This window comes from Bidens hawaiensis, unplaced genomic scaffold, assembly GCF_021521415.1.
Source record: "Bidens hawaiensis isolate Kalapana, Puna unplaced genomic scaffold, B.hawaiensis_p1.1 tig00030873_1, whole genome shotgun sequence".
NCBI lineage: Eukaryota > Viridiplantae > Streptophyta > Magnoliopsida > Asterales > Asteraceae > Bidens > Bidens hawaiensis.
In genome coordinates, this window is record NW_027495177.1 from 1 (window position 1) to 10689 (window position 10689).

Genomic DNA, 10689 nt, shown 5'->3' on the forward strand with positions numbered 1-10689 from the left:
GGCTATAATTCCTTGCTACCTGTGCTAACTTTATTTCCTGAAATATTGGGGGAAATAATACGTCAACGATATGCTGGTGAATCGTTGACTCTAAAAATGTTTTATAAATCTTACTTTCATTGACAAGATAGTTTTCTTGAACACACTCAGCAGAAACGTCTTATTATTTTTGGGATTTGTACCACTTGCCATACACACACAATTTCGGTTCTCCGAGAGTTGGACACCCATTGGAGAACTTTTATTATGATCTTTAGTCTGCGGCCACGTAGCCTTGATTGATAAACTAGATTAAGTAATTATGTTTGGATACAGACGCATGTTTACTCGGTCTGAGTTTTGCTTTTATTCTCTATCTTGTATTTAAATAGGGATCATGTAATCTCATAAATCTTTATTTGATTGTCTTTGTTTAAGATAAACAACCCGTTTATCTTGACTGATTGAAAAAGGTTTTGTCACACCCCAACCTAAGGCGGAAATGTCGGGGCGTGAGCTGATTGTCACAGCTCACAAGGTTACTATCATGAAATTATAAAGCGACAATATCTAATTAATTTATTTATTATCAAACAACGTTCATATACAACAAAAATAAAGAAAATTACAAATACAAAACAAACTATTCTTGTATATGTTTTATCCTAAAGTCATCTCTATGTGAGCTTCAGTTCGATAAGCAATCCAAATCTATAACCTGCAAATGCGTACAAAATATATGTTTGTCAACAACACATGTTGAGTGAGTAGATCATCAGTTTGACACAAACAAAAATAGTAATAACATATAATGATATAAGTGAATAAAAATAGGCAAAACTGTTATCTGTGAGTATAACCAATTAAACCATAGCACATACATAAACAATCAACCATAAAGAAAGGGCAAAACCGTTGCCATGCGAATGGGCATTGGTTACCAAAAATGAGGTGTCGGTGAAACCATTGCCAATGCGATCGGGCTCCGGCCACTACGACGGTCGTATGATCATACTATAATGAGATTATGTTGGACCTCTCCGAATGCGATTCAAGTAAGCAAGTAAGCAAATAGCAAGTAACATGCAATCATTAAATTGATACACAACACAAAGATTACAGTTTTCGTTTGAGAAATAATATGATAAATGGTACGCAAGTGTCCCCAAAACATTTGAAAACAAGTAAAATAGGGGAGTGATTACTCACCTGATCGGATGAACGAAATAAAAATGATGATATGAGAATGATGAACCCTTCGGGATACAACGACAAGAATTCCTATTTGAATATTAGTAATATGAGTTAATTATAAAAGACAAAACATAATTTAACAAATTAAGATTTCGATGCGACTTGTGTTATGATTTATGACTAGTAAGTTATGGATTGATCGATCTCTACGGTTATTATTATTGTGAAATCATTATTATTAGTTAAAGTAAATAAACATGAGTGATAATTATATAACTATTTAAATAATATTTAACTAAATATAACGCAATTATAAATGAGTACATATCTAAATATAACTAGTAATAATTTATTACAATCGTTAAAATATGTATTTATCAAACAGTTTATATCTTGTAATATTTAACGAAAAGGAAATTTTATGAATATAGTTAGTACCTTTAAAAAAACAACTATTATGATTTTTATAAAGAATGATACATACATATAATATATATTTTTATGTATAAAAAACAATATAAGCAAATTTTATAAAGACGTTCAACGTCAAGAAGCTCCAATAATGGTGTCAGGTTCTAATAAAATTACGATGATTTATTGTTAATAAAAATGTAGTTATAGTACATACGTACACACACACACACACACACACACACACACACACATATACACGTAAACGAAAGCTTTTAACAAGATTTGAGAAGAAACATAAATTCCAAGATGTCGGTTTAATAAAATTATGTTTATTTTATATTAAATATTAATTATGATAATTTATAAAATCATTAATATGCTTAAAACAACAAATCAAATAATAAAGAAGCAAAAAGGGGCTGGCCGGGGTTCGAACTCGCGTCCCTGGCCGGCACCCTGATAATCACAACATTGAAACCAGTTGAACTAACAAGACAGTTGAGTAATATCTGAAAATAATACCCTTTATTCAGAAACTGAAATAACCCCCAATTGATAAGAACCCTAGAATTACAATTGACCAATTCAATCACTGTTTGATTAAATTTTGTTGGGGCTTTTGTTACCCACTCAAAACCGACCACAAAAAAACTTTTAATTACCTGAAATCAATTTGGATTGATGGTGAATGATGACAACGAACGACGGCCTAAAGAATGAACCGGAACACATAACAGCAAGCACGTAAAATACAATTAACTATGTGGGCTTGAATCGCGAGGTCAAAGAGAAGATGCATACTAGATTAATTTGATTATTATGACTTGTTAATGGAATAATCCCCAATTGGGTTAGAGACGGCTCGTTTATTAGTAAATTCGTATCAACTAAATATTGTTTTCCTAATTAGTTGAGTCTTTGTGATTTGTATTTGGTATGTAAACGATTTTGCAAGATCAATTCCTGAATTGAATGCGTTAATTAAGGATCAAGTAAACTATGGATTTCGGGTTGGATCTAAACGGGTCTATGTTGCGGGTTTTCTGTGATGGGTGTGGGTTTGGATCCAGATTTGGCTGAAGGGTTGAAGAAAATGATAATGGATATTAATTTGTAATATTTGCATAATGGTACTTGTAGTTTAACTTTGATATATTTTGAGTTCAAAACTTGTTGAAGGGTTATTTTGGCATATTAACAAAGTTGTAACAATAGTTAAATAAATAAAATGATAACAAATTCAAATGGTACGAGATTTTTTTTTAATCAAATTACCCAAATTACGAAAAGGGTCGGGTAATGGGTATAAATCATAAGTTTTGAAAACTCGAGTTGTTACAGGTTTAACGTATTCACCTGTGATTGTCTGTTCTGAGTGATGTGGTGATCTCGTTTGAAAATCTTTAAATGAATGAATGATTGACCTATAATGAAATAGGTTTATATAAATACCCGGATCGTCTTTTAATCCGGCTACAGACCTCTAGTTTGGTTTTGATAGCTTAAACCTTGATTGATCATTTGTTTGTATAAAATACTTTGGACATGAATTCATTTTCTTTATTTGCTAATCATGTACTATGTTTCTTCTTTAAGAAGAAATGTTTACGACATGTTTCTTTTTCAAGAAGAAACGTCATTGATCTATAACCTTTGTATGTTTAAGTCTTATGTTTCTTAATAATAAAGAAACACTATTTTGACTATAACATTTGTATATAGACTTTTACTTTTCTTAAACATTTCAACTATATCCTTGTATGTAAAAGCTTAGGTTTCTTAATCATGAAGAAACTACATTTTTGCTATAACCTTTGTTTATATAATTTTGTATTTCTTAATCATAAAGAAATCTTTATTTTAATTGTTACATTTTAAATTTGATCAAGGTCTAGGCTATACCCCTGACTAGGGTCTAAACCTTTAGAATAATAATATTTTATTTCGGCAGAACCCCTACCTTGCTTAGCTTAATAATTATCGAGACTTTCGACAACACTTTCGCACTTGCACGAATGTCGGTGTATTCTTGATCTACCTTTCTTGGCACGTAAATCGAGGCAACTTTCAGGGGCCGTCGGGTCGTGGCACGTACTTCGAGGAATCACCGGGTATTTGGTACGGGTTACGATGTTCGGCGCGTCAAACGATGATCAGCACGCATAACGATGTAGAGAGAGAAAGTATTTCTAGAGAGAGAGTGGGGTGGTGTGAAGAGAACTGAGCCATAACACCTATTATTTATAGCTGATATTGGGCTCCATCGCGATATGCGATGGACCCTTTCTCATGGTCATCGCGTATCGTGATGACTCATGTTGTCTAGAGGGCGCCACGTGTCGCCACGTGTCCTGACACATCTGCCACGTGTTGCCACGTGGTGGACACGTGTCATCTTTTTATTATCCTTGTCATTGCGTATCGCGATGGCTTAATGTCTTGGGCCGTAGCGTATCGCGACACCGCCCTTTTTGGGTTTCTATGACGTTCCCATCGCGTATCGCGATGGGTTAATAAATCAGAATTTTCTTTTTTTTAATCCCTTTACTTTTACTAACTTGTCATATTTAGATCGAAATTTTGGGGATGTTACATCAGTAGTCTCGGTATTGGTAGTATAAGGGCAGACAACTTTGCCTTGTATATGGACATTCAAATGCGAGCCGACATTCAAACAAAAATGCAAGGATTTTAATTTTCATTGGTGATGGTCTCAGAATTATGACTCCTTTTTTTTTGGTAAGTTGGATACCGATTAAGTTCAATGTTTACAGTTAGAGGAATTCTTTCAACATGCTCCCTACAAAGATGGACTTGGCAAAACAAAATATCTAAGTCTAGTCGTGTCTATGTCTAATATGTAGTGGGAAACCAGGATATATAGATCACTTGATGCTTCTTTGTCCAAAGAGAAGCGATAAAGGCTTTGTCTTCTTTGGATAGGTTCCCTTCGGTTATGTTCACCATGGGATACCTAGAAGATTTGGATTGTATTTCTGGAGAGTAACATTTTGCTAGAATTCCTTTAATGACTCTTGGTGGGAGGACATATCTCTCGGTGGTTTCTTCTTCTTTATTTTATTCTTGTATGTGTTCTTCTTGTTCCACCTGCATTGTTTGTTTTACTTCTATCTCATGGTTGTTAGTTATATCAATATTTTCATGAATATCATGAGATTCTTCATCAATTATATTTTCAGGTATCTTAGTATTACTTAACTCATGTATTAGGTCGGGAGGATTTGGGATTATAGCACTAATTTTTGGTCCACCAGATTGATGTGGGGTCGGTGACTCATCTTTGGTGTTGTTATTGATGTATATGGACGAAGATACCCATTTTAGCCAACTTAGTGTGTCTTACTCTTTTTCCCCTCATCACTAAGTTGGGAGGTATAAAAGAATCCAGTTTCAAGAAAAGTCACAGTTCATAGTGATATATACATGACGTTTTGTTGGACTATAACATTGACACCATTTTTGGTTGACACCATAGCCTACAAATACACACTTTTCAGCGCATGGATCAAGTTTGCTTCGATTAATTTTGGGTATCTGGACAAAAATGGTGCATCAAAATATTCGTGGTTGTAATGTAAGAGGTGGTGGAAGTATTGAAATATTGCCCACTTTAAAATTTTCAAATTGTCTTTATGCCCCTTCTTTATCACATAAACTATTATCCATTAGCCATTAGCCATGTAACAAAAGAATTAAATTGCTCGGTATTGATGCACTCGACCTTCTGTATCTTACATGATACCATAACGGGTCCAACAGATGCGATGCTACCGAAGGAACTGTTCCGTTCACCATTGTTGTGCCGGTCTCCGCTGTTGTTGGTGGCTTCAGAACCGCCAACGGTGGCAGCCACATTTTCTTTATCCTATCCCCCTTTTTGTGGCCATTATTCCACATTTCAGGGAATCCAACGAGCTTAAAGCATTGTTCCTTCGTGTGCTTTGACATCCCGCAATGAGTACACTTCAATCGTGCTTTAACAATCTAGGATGATGAACCAGTCGGTTTCCACCCCTGGTCTGACCGGCGAACCTTTGAAATTAGCCCTAATCCTTAGATGTTGTTTGGCTCAGATGTAATTAACCCAATCACTACCTTTCGTGTATCATTGGAGATCCCTCATGAGATATTTTTATTGGCAGTCTCTGTTCTAACAGCCGCGCATGCACCTTCTACTGAAGGGAGGGGTTCCTACCTTAAGATTTCTCGTTTAATCGGATCATACTTACGATCTAGGGAATTCAGAAATTGGAAAATTTTTTGTTCAGTCCTATTTTGTTATACATGGTCATGTCGATTGCACACGTCATTGGGTTCGGGTCCCGTCGTTCAATTTCACCCCAAATACCTTGCATCACAATCCATAATTCTTCTAAAGGTACGACATTTTGCTTGAATTAATTAGCTTTGACATGTAGATCGAAAGTTTGAAGCTTGTCTATACCACTTGTATATGTGATAACAAGGGTTTCCCGTAATGATTTTTCTGTAGGATACTCTGTTAAGTTACTAGCAATGGCATGCTCGATATTTTGAATAATCCATGAGAAAACAACAAGGTCGTCTTGTTCCCACCGGTCATATTTTATATAAGTCGTTTCTGGTGGACATGTGGTTAGATGGGTTAATAGGGATTTTGATTTCCCCCCTATGGCGACTCGTATCATCCGATGTAGTTTTGACTATTGAGGTTTAGGCTAATTTTTAACTATCAGATATAGTTTGTTTGGAGTTTTGTGTTTGAGAGTAGATGCCATTCTTGAGAAGATTGGTTATTTGGAGGGTGATATTGTTATGGTTAAACCACCATTTGACTCAGACATGGTGTTTTGCTGCTGATATTTGGTTGTTTGATTGGTACATGATAAGCAAGAGCAAATAAAATGATCCTAAAATCATTCACTGCTTTAATACCATGTTTGAAAGAGGATACAAAGACTGTTTGAAAGTGGGTATAGAGAACTTATATGTATTGCTATTTTTTTGTTTTCTTTTACAAAGGAAGCAGTAAACAATTTTATTGGACAAGAAGGTTTGTCCTTTACAAGGAAGCATAATAAAAACAATATAAACTCCATTGATTGGTGCTCTTTAACGGTACGAAAGTCTTGCTGTCATTTTGCTGTTGATATCTCTAGAAAAGGAAGTGATGTGAATGATGATCCCATAAATCTTCATTTTATTTTAATTATTATTTTCTAACAAAGTTAACTTACAGGATAAGGGTTTTGTGGCACAAACTCTGGTAAATTAAACATTTTGTTGGTCATACGAACAAGGGCATGATTAAACAGGACTTTAGCTAGTGCATCATAACGAATAACATATGCTTATATTGATTAAATGCACGAGCCACACCTAAGGTGGATACTTGAATAAGATTCACATAGCATTTGAGGTGCCCAAAGTAGATTTTTTATTTTTTATTTTTATTTTTTTTTTTGCTTTTGAAAGACGGGTGCACAAGATGCTTTGATAAAACATTTTCATAAGATTCGCAACTATTGTTCCAGCTGCCCAAAGTAGATATTTAAAAAAAGCTAGCATATGTTTAAGGTTCCCAAAGTAGATACTTATAATAGGATTCACATATCATTTAAAGTCTGCTTTTTATATTAATTATAGGATGTAAGTTTGAACCTTTTTCTGGTAGTTTTGACCCCACTTTTAATATGTAGGGTCTTAAAGTGCAAAGCTGAGAAACTGTTAAGATGTCATATGACTCGTGTATATGCATAGTATCATCGTTAAAATGCGAAAACCGTTAAGAGTAATTGTTAAAATGTCATACAATTCATGTATAACCATGGGATTAAAGTGTCATATGTTTATTCATACATGTTATGATCAAAGTGAAGAGCATAGAGAGATTGTTAAGTGTGTCATATGACTCAATTAAACATGTGACGAGAGTTAACATGATGTCATATTGACTCATATAATACACATGATTGAAGTTTCATGTGTATCCATATGATTAAAGTGAAGAGAGTTGAGAATTATTAATACGTCAATGACTCATGTTGAAGTGTGAAAAGAGTTGGAAAAATTGTTAAAATAACACACGACTCATGCTAAAGGCTGAAAAGAGTTGGAAGAGTTGACGGAAGAACATAGACTTATGTTAAATTGTAACATTGTTAAATCATTATATGACTCATGTAATACACATAATTAAAGTTTCATGTCGTGTGCGATATGATTAAAATGAAGAGCGATTATCTGAAAATATAGAGCTGGGAAATTGTTAAAACCTTACATATTCATGTTAAAGTGTGAAGAGAGTTGAGAAATTGTTAAAACGTCATATGGCTTGTTGTTAAAACGTCATTGACTCCTGTAATACACATGATTTAAGTGCGAGTGACGAGAATTAAGTGAATAGGGTTGAGAAATTATTAAGCATCATATCAATACTCATTTAAAGTGTAGAAAATGTTGAAAAATGATTAATATGCCTCGTATCCCAATGCCTCGTATGATCAAGATGTCATGTGTATTTTTATAATGAACTTATTAACTAATGAGTTGAGAAATTGAATCAACTGAAGAGTTGAGACATTGTTAAATGGTTAAACTGTCACATATGACTCGTGTACGTATCTCATTTGATCAACATGTCACGAGTATTCTTATGAATATGTGAAGAGCTGAGAAATTGTTAAAACGCCTTAGTATGACTATGTGAAGAGCTGAGAAATTGTTAAAACGCCTTAGTGTGACTATGTGAGTATATGGGGCGTATCGCCTTGCCAAACTGAAAACGGCGAGCCATCACTTACAAACAGTCAGCAAGACGTGACAGTATTGTCGTCAAAAGCCTTTTTGATAACCAAACTAACCGAATAAATCGATAGCTCATAAGTCTTAAAAAGAAACAGATCTACTAACAAAACTTCAAAATAAAATGAAGCCAACCTATCAACAAAGTCTTTAAAATAAAATGAAGCCAACCTATTAACAAAGTCTATAATCCATATAAATCAACTATGAATCTTTGTCCTTGCCCTCATCATCATAGTACTTTTTAAAAGCTTTTGGCATATAAAACGGCAACAAAAACCCAAAAAGATTAAACCCCCAAAACACCATATTCACCATAACCAAACCTATCCCCACACTCAACCTTCTACTACTCCCATACTCCCCTTCATGCACCTTCATCATTTCACACTTCAACCAATCCAGTATCGCATACATCCTCATCGCATTATACGCCACCGGCACAAACACCCTAATTGGCAGAGAATACCCGCCGGCAAACGTCACCGCTTCCATCACCACTTGGCTAGCCAGCAAGAAAACATGTGGTGCAGCGGATTTCACACTTTCTTTATCACCTTTAATAAAGCACACGGATAGGAGATAATATGTTATTAAGGTTTACTATAATAATTAATAGGTTATTTGATCTAATTTTATTTGTAATTATAACTATATATAGTACTCATGTAATACGGTTTATAAATACGAAGTATATATAATAATAAAGTGTGCTGGTTTTTAACCGTAATCGACTACTTTAACCGACCCGAAACACCCAAAACATCCTGACCCAAACTCGATTCCCCCCCCTCCCCCAACATTCTCTCACCAAAAACCTGCCGGGACTCGATTATCAAACCCGACCCGAAGCAACCTGAAAACTGATTAATTAATAAAACATCCGAACCTTGAGAACAAAAATGATTTTTTTCCCTTTTTTTTATTCAACCAAACGAAATCTTAAAGGCGGTTTGTTGTAGGGGTTAGTTAAAGTTACCGCGTAGACAATGAGTTTTAACTACCGATTCACTAACTAGCTTCCTCATAATTAATAATTTTACCAACTAGGGTGTGGTGAGTTACCAAACTAGTTATAGATGGTGGAGAAAATGAAAAATAAATAAAATTAAATGGTTGTTAGTGGTTGGCCCCACCTCTTCATGCCATTAGGATAGTTAGGCTATGTGTATGAGCTACAAAATTAGGAATTTTTTTCACCGGATATGTAACCCGAGGCGATATTGTAGCCCAAAAATAATCCCTATAGTTGACCGCCACGTCGTCATCACCATAACACAAGCAGATGACATGTTTGTGCCCCCCACACACACACAAAAAACCTATAGTGATCGCCATGTCATCATCACCATAACACAAGCAGGCGACACACACAAATATCCCCTTTTTTAGCCCGGTGGCAATGTTCATCTCTAAAAATCTTCCTTATCGCCCCCACATTTGTAGCCCCCCTACACATACCTTACTAACCAACACCCCATAACGCCCCGTTTGGGGACAACAACCAACCTAATGGATTAACAGCCCGAAACCACCTGACCTAAAGTCAATATTATATAGCTTATTTAATTATTAATAACAATATGAAGTATTTATTATTCAATATGGCATTCTTTAAAGGGACAGAGTAAAGTAATACCTACCTGCCAGAACGCCGTGAGCGATGTAGGCGACCGGGAGGAGGAGTCCGATGAGCGCTCCAACGGATACATAGAGGGTGAGGAGGCGTTGGTGGGCGGCGAATATCGGTGGTTCGGGGGTGGTGGAGAGGTTGGGGAAGGCAATCTTGGACAAGAAGAACATGTAAAAGGAGGAGAAGAAGACAAAGGCGGCGTCTTGGGGGCCGATCATACCCGAGGCGGCGAGGATGAGGGCGAGTGCTGCGGCGTTGAGGTTTTGGAAAGTGAGGGTGCTTTGACGGAAATTGAATGATGGTTTCTCGTTGCTTGAGTGGGGTATCGGTGCGACACCGCCTGACATGTTTGTAGTTGGAACTTGGAATGGAAGATGATGAGAGTTTGTGAATTAAGAAGAGGGTGGAAAACTGGAAATAGGTGGTGGGAATCTTGTTGTGGCGGTTAGTGGTTTAAATGATTGACACGTAACAGATTGAAGTTGAAGTGATTATTATTATTATTATTATTATTATTATTATTATGTGTCATGTCATTCATTTAACAAAACTACCAGAAGTGCCCGCATGTTTTGCGGGTTTGCGCAAATTAAACCCTCGTATTGGTTTATAGTGTTTGGTGTGGTGTGTAAAGATTTATCAGTGCGAGCGCAAATCACACTGCC

At 35.7% G+C, this 10689-nt stretch overlaps 1 protein-coding gene across 1 annotated transcript; it reads right to left on the reverse strand.

The window, feature by feature from the left end:
• Positions 1-8595: 8595 nt before the first annotated feature.
• Positions 8596-10410, reverse strand: LOC143581320 (uncharacterized). Its single transcript, XM_077064140.1, has 2 exons — positions 10035-10410; positions 8596-8948 (listed from the first exon to the last, which is right to left on the reverse strand). Exons 1-2 carry the CDS (start codon positions 10369-10371, stop codon positions 8596-8598), a joined length of 690 nt encoding a protein of 229 aa, XP_076920255.1. The 5' UTR covers positions 10372-10410.
• Between the last annotated feature and the right edge of the window lie 279 nt (positions 10411-10689).

Excerpts from the sequence above, each read along its gene's own strand:
- LOC143581320 (XM_077064140.1), bottom strand. The coding sequence starts at position 10,371 with ATGTCAGGCGGTGTCGCACCGATACCCCACTCAAGCAACGAGAAACCA. Across the intron at positions 8,949-10,034 it reads CGCTCACGGCGTTCTGGCAG|GTGATAAAGAAAGTGTGAAA; the intron begins GTAGGTATTACT and ends GCTTTATTAAAG.